The sequence below is a fragment of the Alligator mississippiensis genome, chromosome 1 (genome assembly GCF_030867095.1).
Source record: "Alligator mississippiensis isolate rAllMis1 chromosome 1, rAllMis1, whole genome shotgun sequence".
NCBI lineage: Eukaryota > Metazoa > Chordata > Crocodylia > Alligatoridae > Alligator > Alligator mississippiensis.
The window spans coordinates 477,594,549-477,614,562 of NC_081824.1; the positions used below are offsets into that span (position 1 = coordinate 477,594,549).

At 50.4% G+C, this 20,014-nt stretch overlaps 1 protein-coding gene across 2 annotated transcripts in view; it reads left to right on the plus strand.

Annotated features, from left to right (window-relative positions):
- Window positions 1-19,938, plus strand: part of RNF121 (ring finger protein 121) — a 44,146-nt gene extending 24,208 nt beyond the window's left edge. The window contains exons 7-9 of one of the 2 annotated variants that reach the window (XM_006277234.4): window positions 6,143-6,276; window positions 14,873-14,974; window positions 16,816-19,938. In XM_006277234.4, coding sequence (XP_006277296.2) covers window positions 6,143-6,276; window positions 14,873-14,974; window positions 16,816-16,936 — 357 coding nt within the window. In that variant the 3' untranslated portion in view covers window positions 16,937-19,938. The remainder of the gene's footprint in view (window positions 1-6,142; window positions 6,277-14,872; window positions 14,975-16,815) is intronic. The other variant, XM_019500386.2, reaches the window with a different exon arrangement.
- The last annotated feature ends 76 nt before the right edge of the window (window positions 19,939-20,014 follow it).

The window sequence follows — 20,014 nt, forward strand, 5'->3', positions numbered from 1 at the left end:
GTGCAGAGTGTGGTCAGAGAAGCCAAACCCCTCACGATGGCACCATCACCATCTGTTCACCTCACCCCTTAGTGAGTCTTCTGTTCACCTCACCCCTGATCTGCCCTCCTCAGATTTGATGCCAGCTCAATGCTCTGCATGTTGCTAAAAATTTCTGTGCTGCTGAATTGTGGGGTCTGAACGTCTTTGATGTAATACAAATTTATCACAGGGGCGGGCAAAATATGACCCACGGGCCAGATGCAGCTTGCCCAAGCCATTCTACCCAGCCTACGAAGCCCCTAAAAAATTTAGTAAATTAATATTTATTCGTCTTGGCTCACTGTCAAAGCTGCCTTGAGCCAGGGGCAGTAGGACCCAGAGGGAGCCCTCGGCAGGCTTGAGTAGCCCAGCCCCACCCACCCCCAGCCAGTTACCTGCTTTCCTGCCCTGGCCTGCTCCAGCACCACCTGGCTGTGGCTGCATCCCCAGACTAGACCTTGGAGCATGGGACAGCACTAGTAGGGGCGTGTGTGTGTCTGCAGGCACAGGGGCAGTGTGTGTGCGCTCAGGCACTACCAGAGCTCTGCAGGGCCCCATCCTTTTTTTTCCCCCAGAGTGCCCAGCAACTGCGGTGCCTTCTGCCGCTGTCCAGACTAGCTCTGCTCCTGCCGATGCCTGGCCCCTGCAATGCCACCACCTGAGCTCTGGAGAAAAAAGGATTGGGCTGCTCAGAGCGAGTGAGCTCCAGGGTTGCAGCCTTGGAGCTGTCTGGTCTCTCTGAAACTGATACAGCCACTCCACACTAAGAGCAGGGCCTCCAGGCTTAAGCCCTGGCAGCCCTGCTCTTGGTATGGAGCCGTTGTGTCAGTCTCGGTGAGACCAGAGAGCCCCAGGAAAGCTGCTTCTAGGGCAGGGGTCAGGAACCCCCGGGACATGTTCTGAGCACAGCACACAAGGCCATTTTGCTCAGTATGCCACCGCCAGCCTGGGCTCTCGGCAGGCTGCTGCCAGCCATTAAGCCTGGGCTGCTCCCAGCAGGCGGCTGGGCAGCTGCAAGCCCTGCTGCAAGCAGACTGGGCTCTGTGGTTGGCAGCAGCTAGCCTGAGCCTGGGCCAGTTGCAGCCAGGAGGCTATAAACATCTGCTCCAGGCTCTGGCATTAGCTCCAGACCGGCGGGTGCACATGTGCCTTGGAGCGGATGGTGGCTGAGGGGCCTGAGGCAGCGCAACCCCGGCCTGTCCCCCGCTACTAGCGCAGAGCTGATGACTGGGCTCTGGGCAGCTGCAGCAGGCTCCACTGTCCTGGCATCAGCTCCATGCTGGCAGCAACTGCACATGTACCTCAGCACACACAGCAGGAGGGCTGTGCTGCCTCAGACCCTATCCCTACTGTCCACTCAAAGGCATGCGTGCACCCACCGGTATGGAGCTGATGCCGGAGGTTGGAACAGCTGTTTGCAGCCTCCCAGCTGCAGCCGGCCCAGGCTCTAGTACCTGCTGCCAACCACAGAGCCCAGGCTGCTTGCAGCAGAGCTCACAGCTGAGCCTGTCTGACTCCCGCCTTCTCCGAGCCCGGCCCAGCCCCCCACCAGGATGAGGCTGGCACTGCCCCTTGCCAGAAGCATCGCAACTTTTGTGGGCTTAGCTGTGCGGGGTGGTTGGGCTGATGGGCTGGCTCTAGGCCAGGGCCTCAGCCAGCTGTGCTGCAGCCCAGGGGCTCACTCCCCAGGGAAGCACAGGGGCTCTGGCGGGACCAGCACAGTGTTGGGTCAGACTTTGTCCAGTGGCCCAGGAGCCCGGCTCCGTGCGCCCGCGCATCTGGTTCTATGTGTTTGTCTGCCTCCTTCTGGCCCTGCGCATCTGTGTGCGCACGTGCCTGGTTCGGGATGTTTGTGTGCATGTCTGTTTTGGGTGTGTTCTGGTTCTCTGTGGTTGTGCACGTGGTTCTCTGTTTGCTCTTGTGTCTGGTTCTCTCTGTTCTTTTTCTTTTTGTCTCTCCTCTTTTTCTTGTTTGTCTCTTCTTTTTTTGCGCTCTCTCATTGCAACATGCTCAACAAAAAAGGAATACACAATGACAAAGGCAACATTTATGATTATTTAATAATCATAAATGTTGCCTTTGTCATTGTGTATTCCTTTTTTGTTGAGTGCAGTGTGTCCTGCCATGTACCATCGCCGCCTGCCCCAGCCCTCATTTTGTTTTTTTGGCATGCCGGCACTCCAGCACCTTCCAAGGTAGACGTTGTGGGTTTTTTCTGCACTCCGGCCAAAAAACGTTGCCTACCCCTGTTCTAGGATCTTTCTGGTCTCACTAAAACTGACATTGTGGTGGGTCCACTTTCTGCCATGCAAGAGCAGCAAGTGGGTCCTGTTCCTAGTCCTGCCTCTGCTCACCAAGCCTCTAGTGGCAAGTCACGACTGTGCAGGTGAAGGACAGTCAGCAGGTTTTTTTGCCTCCTCATGTGACTGCTCCACTAAGCCGAATAACACTAAGCCACTTAGCATTTGTTCAGCTTACGGCACAAGGTCTAACAAGGCCCAAAGGCTGGAGTCTTGCTGGCTTTATCACAGCAGATGGAAACAGGAGCTGGTTGAAGGGGATATTGCTGCCGTTGCTGTATTTGCGCAACTGACTGCGATCTTGCAGGACTTCGTTGTGACTTGATGCTTCAGGTGCTGCTGCAGTCCCCATGCGAGCATATCTTATCCACAGTTTCCGAGTATCTTCTTTGAGGTGATCTGATTTTTGATCTCGGGTCCTTTGGCCTATTTGACCAGCTGAGACAAGGCCTCCAAAGAATCTCATGCATGTGGATTAGGTCACTGTAATTAAGTCATACCTTTTTCCCAGAAGTAGATGCAGTTTTCCAGTTGCCCCCTAGACCCCATACAGCTTCGTGCCTTGCTTCTGCCGTAATGATTTGCTAATATTCTTCTGGACAGTTCTGTGGAAAGGCTGGGTTTCAGCTTACAGCATAGGTTAGAAAAATAAGCATTGTGATGCACAAGGACCGGATTTTAAAGCAGTACTGAGAATACCATGCTCATACAAGAATGAGCGTGGGTTTTTTAGCCTCTGCCTTGACTGCTGGGTCAGTTATGAGCCACCGCTGCCTGTGGGAAAGGGCTCTGAGACCGCCAAGAAAAATAATGAAGGGTACAGAGAAACTTCCGTGTAGACTGGCAAAAGTCAGAACTGTGTGCCTGGGAGGGAAAGACCAGGGTGGAAAGAAGTAACTTGGGCATTTTTTCTGCCTGTTGGGTAATTTTCTGCTCGTTATACAACAATTTTTTTCTGCGTATTATAGGAACGCTCATTGAAACTGAAAGGCAGAATACAGTACAAGAAACGACTCTGATACAAGGCATCCTTAGCTTCCTGGTGCACAGTCAGGAATGATGTGCCTTTTAACAGGTCTCAAGGAGACAGGTTTTCTAGCTGAAGAGCTAGGCAGTTTTCTGCGAGAAGTAATCACGAGCTGCTTTACAGCCTGGAAGAGTCCTCCTTATGGACTGGTTATTCCACAGCAGCAAGGTTTCTTGTATGGGCACTGCAGGGCACAAATCGATGATTGTTCTGACAGTGGTGCTCTGAAATGGGTAATATTTCTGCCACGGAGCTATTCGGCAGCTGCTTTCCATAAGCTGAGTTTGATTCATTTCTCTAGAGAAGAAAGAAACCCCCAGAAAGATCTCATTGTGACTCCTTTCCCACCTGCAGAGTTCAAAGGGCACTGTTCAGCCACTCATTGCTGTGTCAAATAGGGGAGGTCTCTGTTATAAGAGCCTCTGGCAGTTCAGGCTGTGACTTCACCAGCTAAGTTGTAAGACATGGCTAGGATTTAAACAGGAGGTGCCCAAAAGTGGCAGCCAAAAGGACTGGTTTTTTTGGCCAGTTGTCCTCTCCCTGGACTCCATCTAGTGATGGGGATGCTGCAGAAGTCTTGAATAAGACCAAAATGGAACCAGTTAGTTAAGTCGCCCTTGTTTCAAGGATGTATTTCATAGCCGTGTTGGTTTGAGACAAAAAGAAATGCAAAACTCTAGAACGCTTGAGACCTTTTATTAGGTCAACTAAGAAATTGCAAAAAAAGATATATATATTTTTTTTTAGTTCTAATAAAAGGTATCACCTCTGAACCAAGCTTTCTAGAGTTTTGCATTTTTTAAGTCTCTTGTGGCACTTAGGAAGTTACCATAATAGCAGAAGATGTTTGGCTGTGTGGGCAATTGCAGTTCTGCTTGCATAAGCTCCAGTTTTCTCTGGCAACTTTTCTGCCTTGAAACAGATACTTGTTTCACCTTGGAGGTGGTTTTGCACTTTTCCATACTCTGTAAAGGGCTCTGTAAGCTTTCAGGTTAAAATATGCTCAAAAGGAAGATTTATTTTTTTTACTTAAATTGGGCCCAGCAAACTCTAGGTTTGTGAACTTCTGCTTCCCAGCTAGCGGTTGAGGTCTTTGGAGTGGTTCAGTCTGAAAGGGGCCTGGCATATCAGGACTCCGGTAACACCATCCTGATAAATCGTCTTGCTTTTATTTTATTTTTTTTAACCCAAATTGCAAATGGCTGGAAAACTGCATGTTTTCCTCCCAAAATGCTGCTGAGGGACCTGGTGGGTGAGGTAGTTACATTGCCTTGTCCTCCTGCCATAATGTCCCTCACCCACCTTGTATCACTCCCCCTCGCTGAGCGGGGAGACCATTGTGCTTCATGGCAGGTGTGGTCTGACCAGGGACCACAAAAGAGGACTGGAGCATGAGGTCCCGGAGTAACGCCTTCAGAATTGCAACAGTTCAGGGTTTAGCTTGCTTGTTTTAAAGGACTAAACCCATTTCTGATCCAGCTTCCAGCTGTAATTCTGTTGGTGTGTGAGGCCAGAGGGCCCCATGGCACGTTGGACAAGGTGGGTTATATCTGAGTTGGGCACAAGTGATGCCAGGCCCCCTCATTTCCTTCTGTAACAGCCTCTGAGCACATTTAGCTCCCCAGGCTCTCAGTGAAGTGGAGGCAGGGACCTCTTCCTTATGTCCTTCTTTCCTGGGAAAATATATATGTTTTTTGTCAGTGGGGTATTGTAGCAGGGAGCCAAAGACCCATGTCACTACAAAGGGGAAGGTACAGCAGGCTAGCCTGGCTGTGTAGGTAGGCCAGCAACTGAAACCAGGCCAGCTGCACAGTAAGCTGGAGGAATAGGGCAGACTCCCAAGCAGCCATAGGACAGACTGCAAGAAGCAAAGCTAAGCTATAATGGCAGACCTGGCTTGGCCCAGGGGCCCAAGAAGGTGTGGGACCGGGGTCGGGGGACCTGAGAAGGGGCAGGCCTGGGGGCCCAGAAGCTAAGATCCGGTGCAATGAGCCGAGGCTGAGAAGGGCACAGCCAGAGAAAAGGGGCCAAAGCCAAGAAGTCCAAAGCCCCAACAAAGGTTTTGAAGCCCGAGAGAGGGCCGAGCATTGTGGGACTGGCGGCCCCCCTAAAATGATATTGTGTACTCCTGTGAGACACGGACATGGCTGTAGGGGAAGGTGGAGGCCACAAACATAGCCCTTAAGACACCTCATGTCCCAGGGCACAAGTAGGGCTGGAAGGACCACAGGCCAGGAATAAGGAAGGGCACCCCGAGGGATTGGACCGAGCAGGACCTGCAGCATCACGGGTCCTGTCGGAGGTTTGTAAAGTAGCCTGTCAGTGTTCTGTAATGTCAAACAGTGCAAAGATGCTAGTGTTGGTCCCAGCTCGGGAGAGGCTGCAAGTCAGGCATTTCGAATTACTGGAAGGCATTTCATAGGATTAAAGACATCATATCCTGATAACTGTTTTATGACCGTTGTGTCACTGGGAGCCGGTGTTATCATGTGAGTGATAGGAAAGAGGTGGTGACTCACCCAGGATATCAGTGGCAGTGCTGGGAACTTTATTCATACACACGTTCCTACTTTTGGTTTCTTGCTGTGGGCTTGGGATGGCTGTCCCTGATTTCGTGCCTGGCCCATCGCTTGAGTGGCAAGATTACCCACTCGAGAGACCCAAGACTGCTGAGTAAATGCTTTGGAGACTGGTTGGCCAATCCTTCCTCTAGAGCTGTCCAAGATTGTCCCTTTATCTAACAAATGCATGTTAATCCTGACCAGTTCTTCTTTCGTTCCTTGACCTTGCGCAGTTTTACAGCGCATCGGGAATGCCGACTAAGCACCTTTCAGACAGCGTCTGTGCTGTGTGCGGACAGCAGATCTTCGTGGACGTCAATGAAGAAGGGATCATAGAGAACACGTATAGACTCTCCTGCAATCATGTGTATCCTTTTCTGGACCCAGTGCAGCCTGCTTCCTACCAGCATTTTTGTCTCTGATTCTGGTACAGAGGGGCTGTTCTTAGTGCCATTTGACATAGGCTGTGCACATCTCGGGGGGAGCAGGATGTACTGCATGGGTTGAGGTGAAAGGAATATATACACTCCCTTGCTTATTCAGGTGGCTTTATGGTTTCTATTATAAACTTACGTTTCTGGCTGAGCAGCACCCAAATCTAAAGCGTTCCCAGGGAAACCACCCAGGTGCCCTAGGAAGCTGGTACTTCGTATTGGTAGATAAATGTCGTAGCATGGGCACCATTGGATCCAGCCCACAGACCCAGGGAACTTAGCAGTGTTTCAGTGGCAGGGGGCTTCCCTGCTGCTGGGTCCAGGCAGCTGTGCCTATGCTGTGCAGCTGGGGCTGGGGAGATGTGGCATCAGAGAAAAGTGGCGCCAGCTTGCCCCAGACCCAAGCTGGGTTGCTCCAGCCTCATCTCTGAAAAGCTGCAGACTGCTGTCCTAGCATGATACCAGGTTGGCCGTTTGCTGCTGGAGGTGCTGTCTTCCAGATGAGCCATAGGAGCAATGATCTGAGTACTGCTTGGAGAGCTTTGGCTTGCAAAGCAGTTGGCATCCCAGTCAGATTCCTGCTTCGGGGATTTCACTCTGCCACCGTGATTTCCCCCTGCAGTTTCCATTATGGGAAGTATTTTCCTCTTCTCAGAAAAGGAAACCTTGGGCAGCATTCCAGCAAGGGGGTGAAGCAACTAAGCACATAAGCAACATGTACATGTGCTCCAGGAACTGCTTTCTTATCCTTTTGATCAAGGGGCAGTGTGTAAATTTAAATCAAACGCTTTGCTCCAAGGCACCAGGGAGTTTCCTAATGGAGTTTTAGAGCCTTCCCATCTGGGCTTGCCAGCTGTAATCTCAGCTAAAACAACTAATAATGAAACCACTTCTAAGGCCTTTGTGATTTGCCTGTAGGATGGAAAAGAGCTTGGTTTGGACCCTAGTTCTCCAGGGTTAACCATTCACCACTGAAACAGGCACCGAGAGATCCTCATTGATGTTGAACCTGGCACAAAGGTTGGCTGTTCAGCCATCACAAGTGGCTCTCCAGGGTAGGCTAGAGAAGCTTGCACTGCTTACCCCCAGAGGGAAGGCACAGTGGTTTCTTATCACATCTTTCAGGGTGTGGTTTTCTCTGCACGCCAGGTGGTACTGGCATCAGGAAAACCTTCAAATACTGCACGCGAGAAATAGCTGAATGCGGTTTCACAAACGGAAAATCTGAGTTGCTTATGCAAATATTGAGTCCTACGAACCATCCTAATGACTCTGGGGCTTTTTGGTTCTGTGCTTATGACACAGTCGGAAGTTTCTTCATACCTTTTGTGCAGGTATGGCGCCTTGGCCCAGCAAGCGTGATCTGTTGAAAACCAACCCAAAGCCACTTGTTCTACCTCTTTGGCTCCAGATAAACACTGGTTGCAGCATATGTTGTTGTTCTGGGCTGGGGCTGCTCACATTGAGACATCCACCTATGCATTTGAAGGCTGGAGACTGCCTGATGTGGTAGTTTATTTTCAGCTCCCTGAGCCCTAAAATATGGCAAATCCAGTACACAGAGCAAACCAACTACTTGCTTCCACTGCCCTAGTTAGCAGCACCGCTGAAAATTTCCATTAAGCTTCAGAGTGAAGCTGCTTGGAAGGACCACTGGAGCACTGCACCCTTTGAAGCAGACACCATCTTATTGCACTGGTCACTTATTGCTAGCCAGATCCTGGGGCTTTTATCAAAAAGTGTGCAAACAGGTGTGCGCGTCTCGAAACCCTTGTCATCCTGCTTGGATGATAAGGCTTTCCCTAGCATGGCTTTCCATGATCGTCTTTATAAATATCCTTTTTTATTTCGGAAGAAACCTTAGATTCGGGAGCAGCCTACAAATCTCAGAGTCTGAACTAACCTTACTGTCACTTGTATTACTGTTTTGCATTAATTTTAATTGTTTAATTATCTTAATATAATGATTTTAACTTAAGGATAAATAAGTATTCAGGGTTTTTGTTTTAAGACTGTATTATTAAAACTTGAGTAGCCTGCATATTAGACTTGGTAAAATCTACAGTTGAGGATAGGATCAATTTCCCACTGGGTTAGAGGAGACAAAGCTTTGTACCTTGCGTCAGCTGTTTAGTAATGACTGTCCACATGCATACTCATAAGTGGAAGCCAGACTAATAGTTTAGCCACCTTTCATTGAGGATAAGTTCTCACAGTTCGTCTTCCTCTTATCATGCGGTAAAGATGTACACTCAGGCAGTTAACATGGAGCAGCTGAAGCAGGGCAAATCTCAGTCCACTCTTACTTTGCAGTGAAGTATTTGCATATCTGTACCCCGTGTTGGCTTCTGGGTTTCAGATAGTAGTAACTTATTTGCCGGTTGGTTCATTTTGAACTTTTACCGTGGGCTAACAGATCTAATTGTACGTCCTTGCATGCGGTCTGATCTCACTCATGGCTTGCTATGCATCTGGGAGGGATGTGTGGAACGTGCAGATGTGTAGCACATCTGTACAGAACGGCACTACCAGCCTACGAACTTCAGCCTGTTTGTGGTAGCACCGTGGACAGGACCCCACGTGCGAGGCAATCTGTAAAGGAGATCCATTCTCCAAGAGTCAGTAGCTTGGGTCCAGTGATGACCCTGGTCTTGGTTCACTGCGGTATCCCCTCCTTGCTTTCTCTCCCTATCCTGGACTTCTCCTTCCATTTTTCTCTTCAGTCTCAAAAACTAATGGTTCCCATCTTGCTATCTTCCTTGCCCTTTTCTCCTGCTCTCAGATCTACAGCTCAGCTGTGCTGCTCCAACTAGCTGTTTGTTCTGTCATTTCTAACCTCTTGTGTTCCATCATCTCACTTATTTTCTATCCCTTCCTCCTTCCTGCCTGTTCTGTCGCTCCTCTGTCCTCATTAAAATACCGCAGCGCCATCAAGGAAGTGCTATAATTCTGTTGTCTTCCCCTCCCTCCCCTTATACCCATTTCTCCTTTACTAGTCTTGGCACGGTGCATCAGGGTAAATTCAGTGACGGGCTCATCGAGGTATAGACTGTGTTTTTTGTAATGTGCAGAACATACTAAAGCATTTCTATGACCAAGTCACTCTTTCTGTAACCAGGTCACTAAATGCTTAGATGCAGGGGTCAAGGTAGATGCCATCTACTTGGACTTTAAAAAGCCCTTTGACACGGGATCCCATCCTATTCTTATAAACAAATTGAACAGCTGTGCCATAGACAACTAAGCAGTCATTTGGGTTGCAAATTGGCTTAAGGGTCACCCAGAGAGTGGTGGTGGATGGGTTGGTATCGACCTGGAAAGATGTGGGCAGTGGGCTCCCCCAGGGCTCAGTCCTTGAGCCGGTGCTGTTCAATATCTTCATCAGTGACCTGGATGTGAGGGTATGGAAAGCACTCTGTCCAAGTTCACAGATGACACCAAACATACTGATGGGAAGAAACTGAATCCAGGCGGACCTGGACAGGTTAGAGAAGTGGGCAGAGAATAGGATGCAGTTTAACAAGGACGAGTGCAAGGTGCTGGACCTAGGGTGAGGGAATCACCAGCACATCTATAGGCTGGGGGATGACCTCAGCAGCTCAGCGGCAGAAAGAGACCTCAGAGTCATTGTCGACTCCAAGATGAATATGAGTCGTCAATGTGACAAAGTAATTAGCAGAGCTAACCGCACTTTGTCATGCATTAGTAGGTGCATGACAAACAGGTCCAGGGAGGTGATGCTCCCCCTCTATGCGGCACTGGTCAGACCGCAGCTGGAGTACCACATCCAATTTTGGGCGCCGCACTTCAAGAAGGATGTGGACAACCTTGAGAGGGTCCCGAAGAGGGCAACTCATATGGTTAGAGGCCTGGAGGGAAGGCCCTAAAAGGAAAGGCTGAGGGACCTGGACCTTTTTGGCCTCTGCAAGAGAAGGCTGAGAGGGGATCTTGTGCCAGTATACAAATTCACCAGGGTGGGGCAGCAGGGAGTAGGGGATGCTCTGTTTACCAGGGCACCCCTTGGCATAACCAGAAACAACAGCCACAAGCTGATAGAGAGCAGATTTAGGTTGGACATCAGGACTTACTTCTTTACGGTTAGGATTGCCAGAATCTGGAAAGGGCTCCCAAGGGAGGGGGTGCTCTCCCCTGCCTTTGAGGTCTTCAAGAGGAGGCTGGACAAGCACCCGGCTGGGGTTACATGACCCCAGCGCTCTTCCCTGCCACAGGCAAGGGTCGGACTCAATCCATTGAGGTCCCTTCCAACCACAACACCCACAAATCCATAAATCATTGTATGAAAGGAAATGAGACAACCCTGTGGTATTTTTTAAAAAGGAAATAAGACTTAACCCTAATATTAGGCTTGGCAAAATAAAATAGTGATACTTGGAAACTTCAGTTTTTTCTTGAGGTTCCTGAAAGAGGCTTAGACTGACCGTATTGCGTGAAAGTTCATAGCTACTGCCTGGTATAACTTTAACCAAGGAAAAGAGAAACCAAAGAGGAAGCAGGCATGCTACGTTGTCGTACTCAGTCATTTGTGATGCAGATGTGGGGAGGACAGGAGTTCTCCGTCACCACAGATGTAAGGTCAAACTTCTTAAATTAGCAAAGATGAATAAAGAATTTTCCTTCAGGCAGATTCTGGAAGCATGTGACCTCCTGCGTGTTTCTATCATGCAGTGACTGGCAGTTGCACTGGTAATACGTTTCATTTTTGTTACCATAACATCTAACATCGTAGAGACTAAACACAATTACTCACGTATGGAATTTCCTAGCATCCCGTTCACCCCCTTCTCCGACAGAAATGACTGCCAGGCACAGGGCAGCCTTGGCCTGAGCCAAAGCAGAGTTGCCAAAAGTGGATAAAGATAAACAGGAGAGGGAATTGGCACTTTTTCCTTCGTAGGCTCCTGTGCTGGGTTCTACCAGAAGCTTTGCACTGCACTGGCTGAGATGAAACAGCAGCAGTAAATGTCCATTTTCAACAGGCTCGGAGAGGCTGGGGGATGCCCCAGGGGTTTGCAGTCAGGCCAGCATTTAGCATCTGTAGCCTGGAAGGGGAAGGAACAGTGAAGCAGCGAAGTCCTCCAAGGGCGCAGTGTGTAGAGTTCCTCTCGCGGGGCCCTAATTGTGGTAAATGCCACGGCAGATGGAAAGGACTAGAGAAGTGCATTGAAAAGCAGGTCAAGCCTCTCTAAACTGCCTGCTCCAGTGTCGTCTCTTGTGATGGCTCCATGAAAAACAATCTGCTGTGGACTTGTAGGGAACCACTGCTTTCCTGCAGCTACCTTCCTGGGCTGGAGGCTGGAGGAATAGTGCGAGGTCTCTGCAGGCTGGATCCCAGACTAGGCCTGCCGCCCCCACCCCGCTCATGCCGGTTTGGACCCACTGTCCCAGCCCTGCCTGCAGGCCTGATCCGATACCCAGGGCTGTCTCACCTGGATGTGGAGCTTGGGAATTTGGCAGTGGGGGAACAACGGCAGCATTAATTGCCACTGCTCCCCCACCACCAAATTTCTGGGCCTGCAGGGAGCTCCATGGGCTAGATGACGTGGCCAGATGAATCTCAGTAAGAGATTCATTCTCAATCCTGGTGGTGAATGCCTTTTGCTCTTAATCTGACATGCTTCTCACTTCTAGTCTGAATGGGTCAAAAGCAGACTTAAAGGGATGGGTGCCCTCAGCTTTTAATCACCTTGTCCTGGTATTTTGTGCATGTTGAAGAATTGGGCTTCACCTCTCCCCTGTGAGGAGGTATTGTACCCACTTTACAGCCAGGAAACTGAGGCACGAGGCGTGAGACGCAGGTAGGGACATCTAGGCTTGCTTAGTATTTTAGAGATGTATATGCTCGGGGCAGTGTGTGTGGTAAAGCACATACACAAGGAGGAGAAAATACAGTTGCGCAGGCTTAAATCTGACCTGTGCTGGTTCTTGCATGTTTGGACTGCACTTTTTCAGATGCTTTTTCTTCCCCTTTTTAAATGAAAGCTGGCTGTCATGTCAAATCATAACAGCCTTGGATGTGAATAGCTATCAGGATTGCAATCACTTAAGCCACGGCACAGGCCTACACCATCTAAGCAAACAGCATGTGCGGAAGCTGCAGAAGGCAGCTGCGTTCTGTGTGGACCCAACGCGAGGAGGAAGTTGGTTTCAGGGGCGCTGCTTGAGGGCAGGACAAATGGGCCCAGCTCCAGGTTGGGGACAGGAGCTTGCTTTTAGGCAGCCCCTTATGCCTCCCACCCTCTTTCTGTCTCCAGTAATTAGTCTCTTGAGTGTCATGGCCTCTGTTGCAAGCCTAGGCCATTTTCAAGGAGACTTGGCCAAGCTTCGGAAATGTGGCGAAGCAGAAGGGCCTAAACTATAAAACAAACCTTTGCAGACGGGACAGTCAGCTTGGTCAGCAAAGGAAAGAAAGCCATCAACACATCCAGCTAAACCAGCCGTGAGATCCAGTTAAACAGAGCACAAGTCCTGACAGGAGACATCATAAGGGAAAACCATATGTTACATAATCCAAATATACTATAGCATAGCTTTATCTTAAAATGTTGTTAGTGGTTGACGTAACCAAACCGGCGCTACTTTGCTAAAATAAATAGCTTTGTGTTCAGGTTCTTAGATAAGTTGTAAAAAGAAAGCAGCCTTGTTCTTCCCCGTAAATTTTGGGGAAATGAGAACCAGGATGATGGCAAGCCACGTTGCCTGATGGTGAAGGAAGGAGATAAGGAATCCTTCCTTCCAGAAGTGGGACTAAATCCCAACCGTTTGACATCTTTCACGTCCACGAGAAAACTCGGTCAGTCTAGTCTGAAAGTTTTAGTGAAACAAATTTAAATCAAGCCAATTGCAGAACACGTATTAGAATATTGCAACCAGCCACGTCTAAATATAGGGCAGCGGTTTGCAACCTGCGGTCCGCGGACCCTTGGAGGGGCCTCAGACTGTTGTCTGAAGGGTCTGTGAAAGAGGACGACGATCGATCAGAAGCATGAGAATACCCGCACTTACAATTCAAAGGGGTCTGCACCTCCATTCGACATGTTTTTAGGGGTCCACAAAGGAAAAAAGTTTGAAAACCACTGATACAGGGTATAGGTTGGAAGGAAGTTTGAGGAACTCGACACATAGAAGAAGGCCAGGTGCGAATCTGCATGCTGCCGGTCTCTCTTGTCTTGAGTCTCCCCAGCTGATGTAGGTAAGACTCTCTGGTGTGCTGTTGCAGGTAACCAGAATAGACGGTGGGATAATGCTGGGTTTTTGTGTTTAGAGAAGTAAGCAATAAAAGGTTGGGCTGCAAACCTGTTTCTTGCCTCTTGTATCGGTAGCCAGCTTGCAAGGTTACCTGCAATTCAGGTCACACTTCAGGCTTTTCCTGTATAACCTGGAAACTGCCCAAGTGAGTCTCGGGCAGCGTTTAAGCCCAACGCATGAGTTCTTAAGAAAAATGAAGACATGCATTTAAAACCCTGGTGCTGTTGCTTCTCTCCCCTAGCATGCAGTGCCCCACTTCTCTGCATATGTTTTCATCCACAGTGATGCTGTGTTATGCTGCTTCAGGCTCCACTTCTGCAGGTGATGCACCAGCCAAGCCCCTGACTGCTAAAGGAAAGAGCAATAGCAGGGAAGTCCTTGCCAGCCCTAGTATTCCTGAGCTCAGTGTAAGTAAGAGTCCTTGAAGACATCACCTCCCAAGCTGAGTCTCTGTAGAGCACATGCAAACTTTGCAGCCTTGCAGAGGTGGTTAAGCTGATTGAATCATTGGTAGGCTGTTGCAGAGGATGTCCTTGATACCAGGTCAAGCCTGGTCTAGATCTTTGGTCCTGATCACGTATCTCCGAAGCAGAGAAGCATAGAAATCGGTCGGTCAGGCAGAATTACTGTAACAAGGGTAAAAATGGGCTTTATCCTCTTGGTGTCAGCAGCAGCTAAAGTCTTTTGGCTGAGCGTTCCCACAACTCCCCTCAGTGCGGGCAGGCACCCAGCACGGGGGACAGCTGCTCCTAGAAGGGCAGTGCCTTGGACTTCCCCTAGTTACCGAGCCACAGTAACTCAGCCAGCAACACATCTAGGAACATCTGCTCCGTGTTGCATAACAAGGCGCTGTTTCCAGTTGCTTGGGAACTGAAAACACATTTCTGATGCTAAGGAGGTTTCCCTGTCGACATGGACCGTTAAGCCTGTCCTGAGCGGTAAGGATAACAGAGTGGAACAAGACTTGTACTTCTCCATTAATAACTATCTGCTTAGGAAATGCTTGTGTCTAGGGGGAGGTGGGGTAGAGGTCATAGCAAAACAGCTGCTCCTGGCTCTTAACTGAGGCATTCATGTATACATGCGAGCTGTGGACGTGTGGCTGCTGGCGCCGATTTGAAAGCAGCCGTTTGAGCACCGAAAGCAGGTTGACTGGGTCTTGGAGGTGATGAGTTCCTACTGCAGTTTTGCCACTAACTCTGCTTTACCATGATTTTTTCCCCCTCCCAAACAGCAGTTTCCCTTAACTTGTCACCCCCTCAGATTTCACGAGTTCTGTATCCGAGGCTGGTGCATCGTGGGGAAGAAGCAGACGTGTCCATACTGCAAAGAGAAGGTGGACCTCAAGAGGATGTTCAGCAACCCGTATCCTTTTCTGGGCACTTCTTAGATTATTACAGTCTATTCCTTGAAAATAAGCTCTCCAGCAAAGCTAGTCTTGCAATTAACCAGAAAGCCGCTGTGGTTGTGGGAGGACCCCTCGGTTCCCGTAGCAGCTTTGCCAGTAATGCCGTGAAATCAGGCACTAGAAGGTAGGGCTAGGATTCAGAGAGACCTTGACAAATTGGAGGATTGAACCAAAAGAAACCTGAGATTCAACAAGGACAAGTGCAAAGTCCTGCACTTAAGATGGAGCAATCCCATGCACCCATGCAGGCTGGGGACTGACTGACGGCAGCAGCTCTGCAGAAAAGGACCTGGGGGTGACGGGGGACAAGAAGCTGAACAGGAGCCAGCAGCGTGCCCTTGTCGACAAGAAGGCTACCAGCATCCTGGGCTGCATTGGTAGGAGCATTGCAAGCAGATCAAGGGACATGATTCTTCCCCTCTATTTGGCACTGGGGAGGCCACATCTGGAGTCCTGTGTCCAGCTGTGGCCCCCACTACAGAAAGGATGTGGACACATTGGAGAGAGTCCAGTGGAGGGCAGCGACAATCGTTGGGGGCTGGGGGACGGGACTGGTGAGGACAGGCTGAGGGAACGGGGCTGACTGAGTCTGCAGAGGAGAAGACCGAGGGGGATTGAATAGCAGCCTTCAGCTCCCTGCAGGGGGGCTGCAAAGAGGATGGAGCTGGGCTGTTCTCAGTGGGAGCAGATGACAGGACAAGGAGCAATGGGCTTAAGTTGCAGCAAGGGAAGTTGAGGTTGGATATTAGGAAAAATTTTATCATGAGAGGGTGGTGAAGTACTGGAACAGGCTCCCCAGAGAGGTGGTGCAGTCTCCATCCTTGGAGGTTTTGAAGACTTGGGTAGACAAAGCCTTGGCTGGGATGATGTAGTTGGGGCTGGTCCTGCTTTGAGTCAGGGGTTGGACTGGATGTCACCTCCTGAGGTCCCTTCTCACCATCATTTTCTGTGATTCTATAGGCTAGTCTCTGCCCTTATCGGAGCACAGGTTTAGCACGAGTCTGAGGGAAATTAACACTGGGTTTGCCTTAAACCTGTCCCCTCCTCTGTGTTGCCAGCTGGCAGAAGTGTAGGATCTTGGCTTCCTTGCTGTAATGATGGATGCTTTGAGGAGCTGTCCCCAGGGGCATCACAGCCCCGACGCTGGGTTGAAAGGGGGCAATGTTTCAGTCATTCCCACAGCAGAGCAATGCCTCGTTTCCAGTCCCCAGGCTGCGTTCTGCCCCACGCAGCCCCAAAGGCCGGCTGTGGCTGCCTGCCCAGCACCGCGTGGAGGGGTGAGGCTACTCCACTGCGTTGGGATTGCACTGTTCGGACCCCTCTTTGGTGACGGGGCTTCTCCTGTGCCCAGGTGGGCCCCGTGCTAGACCCTAACTTAGAAGAGATGCTACCAGCCCTCATCCCCCTGCTTTACGTGAGGCAGGTCGGTGTCTTTGGTCAGTATGCCTGGTAGCTGTGCAGTAGGGTTGAGTGGGTATAAGCACTTGCATGGGATGATTTGGGTAGAGATGCTCCTGCCTCCAACAGGGGGTTGGATTAGATGTGACCCCCGGCGGGTCCTGTCATCCCTGCTGTCCTGTGATTCTCTCTTAGTAGGATCTCTGATGGAGAAGTAGCATGGCGTAGATCTGTTTCATCTGCGGGCTGTCTCCCGGTCCAGGCGACGCTAATGCCAGTAGCGGGGCTGTTCACGCAGCTTTGAGCAAGACGAATGCCTTCCCCAAGGCTCTTCTAGGGCAGCCCTGTTTTGTCTCCGCTTCCCTTGTGCTTTGCCTCTTTAACTCCTCTCCACATCCAGCTGGGAACGGCCGCACGTCATGTACGGACAGCTGCTGGACTGGCTGCGCTACCTCGTGGCCTGGCAGCCGGTTATAATCGGACTGGTACAAGGCATTAACTACATCCTGGGTCTGGAATAATCCGTGTGGCCGGGGAGCCGCAGAGCTGCTTCAAGGAGGACCTGTGTCAAGGGCAGAGGACAACAGCTGGCCGGGAAGACTCAAAAGTTTTTATCACTCACCTCAGGATCTCGGCCATCCATGCAACACTTCTCCAGGGGCTGCCCGAAGACTGGGCCGGGCAGCTCCCAGCACGGCGAGTTTCTGCCGGGGCTGGAGCGGGCAATTCTTTTTTAAAGCGATTATTTTAATGAGCATATTTAAAACTTTATATTGCAGATTCAAGAGGGTTTCCTTTTTCCCTCCTCGCCCTTTATTGTGTTATTCCTCTAGAATGAAGAAAGGCACGGCATGTTAGGAAGCTAGCAGGGTCTGCTCACGGAAACTTGGCACAGCTTGCTAGGTCTTCTTGCACAGTCAGGCTCATCCCCATCCTTTGTTGTCTGCTTAGTTTTGTTCTTCCTCCCTCTTGCCAGCAGCTCCGGTATCAGGGGGTGGACGGCTCCTGCAGCTTTGTTCGCTGCAAGACCCAACTGGATTCCTACCTGAGCAGCGGTAGGGTGAATGCCACTGCCAGGAGCAGCCAGGCCTGCAGTGAACTAGGCCTGGAGTTGCACATCTGCACTTGGGAGACGCGGGGCTTACATTGCAGGCACTGCACCTATGCACGTAACACCCCGGGAGTCCAGCACTGCTGTGAGGGGCAGATGCTGACGGGAAACCTGCAGATGAAGGCTCATTGCAGAAGTGCAGTATCACGGTGTAGCAGACTATGGCAGTGGGAGGGCAGCATCAAAGTCCTGCATTGTGCTTTCATTGGAAAGGAGGGAGACCGCAGCCAAGGGGCCTCAGCTGCCTTCAGTGAAAACCAATAAGGAATAGATTAACTCCTAACAGTTCCCCCTCTCAGTGACCCATACAAAGGAAATAAATCCACTGACCCGACTGAGACCAGGAACTCAGTCTGGCTCAGAAGAAAGCAACGATTTTTTTTCTAGCTTCATAGTTTTGTGCCGTGCTTTATTTTCTCCATGCTGACGAGACCCCGTTTTCCCCCTCGCGCGCCCACATGCCTCTTTCTCTCCGTAGCAGCGAGCTGCGACTTGGTACTTCCCAAGAGCAGAGGAAGCGGCAGGCATCAGGTTGCTCCCCGCCTTGTCTTTTTGAGCGCCCTCGGGGTAAAAAGGCCACTTCTGCCTGGTGCATGGAGGTCTGAGCCAGCTACCAAAGCAAGCTCCAGGGACTTGTGCATCTCTGTGGGAACAGGCAGGACCTGGCCCACTTGTGTATCATGGGATGTGCAAGGACAGAAAAGGGAGCAATAGGGTTTGTACACTTAAGTCTGGCTTATGGGTCACACAACGTAGGCTTCCTCTGTGAGTTATCCCACATTAGTCAATAGGTCTCTGTGGAGGAAGGTCACCAATCATCCCAAGCGAGGGTCTGACCGACGCAGCTCAAAGGGACGTATCCCATTATGTTGGTAACAGCCATCAAAGCAACAGTGTCTTGGTCACTTGAGATCGAGCTTTCTGCACAGCTGCCACGGGGAAAGCTTGACTAGTTTGCCCTAGGGTGGCCTACAGGGAAAGAGAGAGTCCCAGCACACCAAAGAGGGATCTTCCCAGCAAACGGAGCTGCTATGACTGGCTTTCTTGCCTCTGATGTCAACGGGTTTTAAAGGACTCCAGCGGCCACCAAATTTGATGTCGCCTGAACACTAAGCTAAACTATGCCTCCCCCTCTGTGGTCATCTCCAGCTTCCACAGAGTATGTATTAAGGGATGCAGTCGTGGTCTTTCCACCCGTGTATGAGCACTAGGATCCAGGTGGATCCCCAGGATTCGTATGCTGGTTGATGCAGGAAACTTTCCTGCGTAGGAGCCCACTTGGTTCAATGGGGTCAGAGCTGTGGGCAGGTCCCCGGAGCAAAAGCTTCATTACTTGGATAGGCAAGGATGGCCCCCCACGGGAGCAGGGAGCTAGGCAGCCAGTCGTGTAGTGTATCCCTGCCCCGCAGCCCGTCACTGAAGATCCCAGCACATTGCAGTAGTCCTCTACGGTCCAGTGAAAGGATCAGTACCCACAACCCTGTTTTTCAGGATACATGGGGAGCTCTCCGCTTCCGCCATGAACAGTGCTCATTATTCCAGGTCTAGATTCATTTTCAGCCAGTATGTTGACTTATCAACATGTCTCTGCTACGTGGGACCTACACACGATGGTCAGTCCCGCAGGGCTGTTCAGAGGTGGAAGAAGCTGAGGAGGGTGATGCTGATCCGTGGCAGTCCGTGCTGAAGTCTCTGGCCCAGTGATAGCAGCAAGAAAGGGTTGCAAGAATTGGGAGAGCAGGTTGCACTCGAACCACTAGCGCTTCTTCCTGTCCACTGCAGTGTTGGCTCTACTTTGCTACGGGGACTGCACGCTGTCGGCGGGCGGCACATTTCATTTATTGAGCGTGCACAACGCATCGCGATGGGACGAGCGCTTCCAGCAAGGTCTGTTCCCAGAAGTTCAGTTGCAGTTAAAAAGGAAGCAGTCCTTCCTCATCATCTCCGTCTGTTTAAAGGTCTTCCTGCTGTCTGCCTGGGTGATGTCCAGTGGTTTTTAGAGGTTTGCTTTCTAAGAAATGACAGTTGTGGAGGTGCGAAATCATGTCTCAATTTGTCCCTAAATTGTGGGTGTATTGGGTCTTCCCCTTAGCACAATGAAGCAGCAAAAATGCATGGTGGGCTGACTGGATCTTTTCAAATCTGTGGCTTTAAGGGACTGGAAAGAAGGGAATTCAGGGACGCACCAAAGCAGATTTCCCTCTGAACAAAAGCCATGTTTCCCCTCTAGCCTCTTAGCGAGCACTTTGAAGTAACAGTGACTGTATCTCGTTTGCTCTGGAGAGCGAGACAGACTTGACTGTAATAACAATCTCCGTTGAATCAAAGGTGTTTTTTTTTTTTAATTATTAAAAGTGAAATCACAACGCTGGAAACTTCTGTGCCAAACCAAAATAGAGTCCTTGAATGCGAGATGTGCTGTGCGTTTGTCTCTGTTCCAGCTTCCCGTGGCGATGTCTGGCTCCTTCCTATGGCCCTGGGGGCGCTA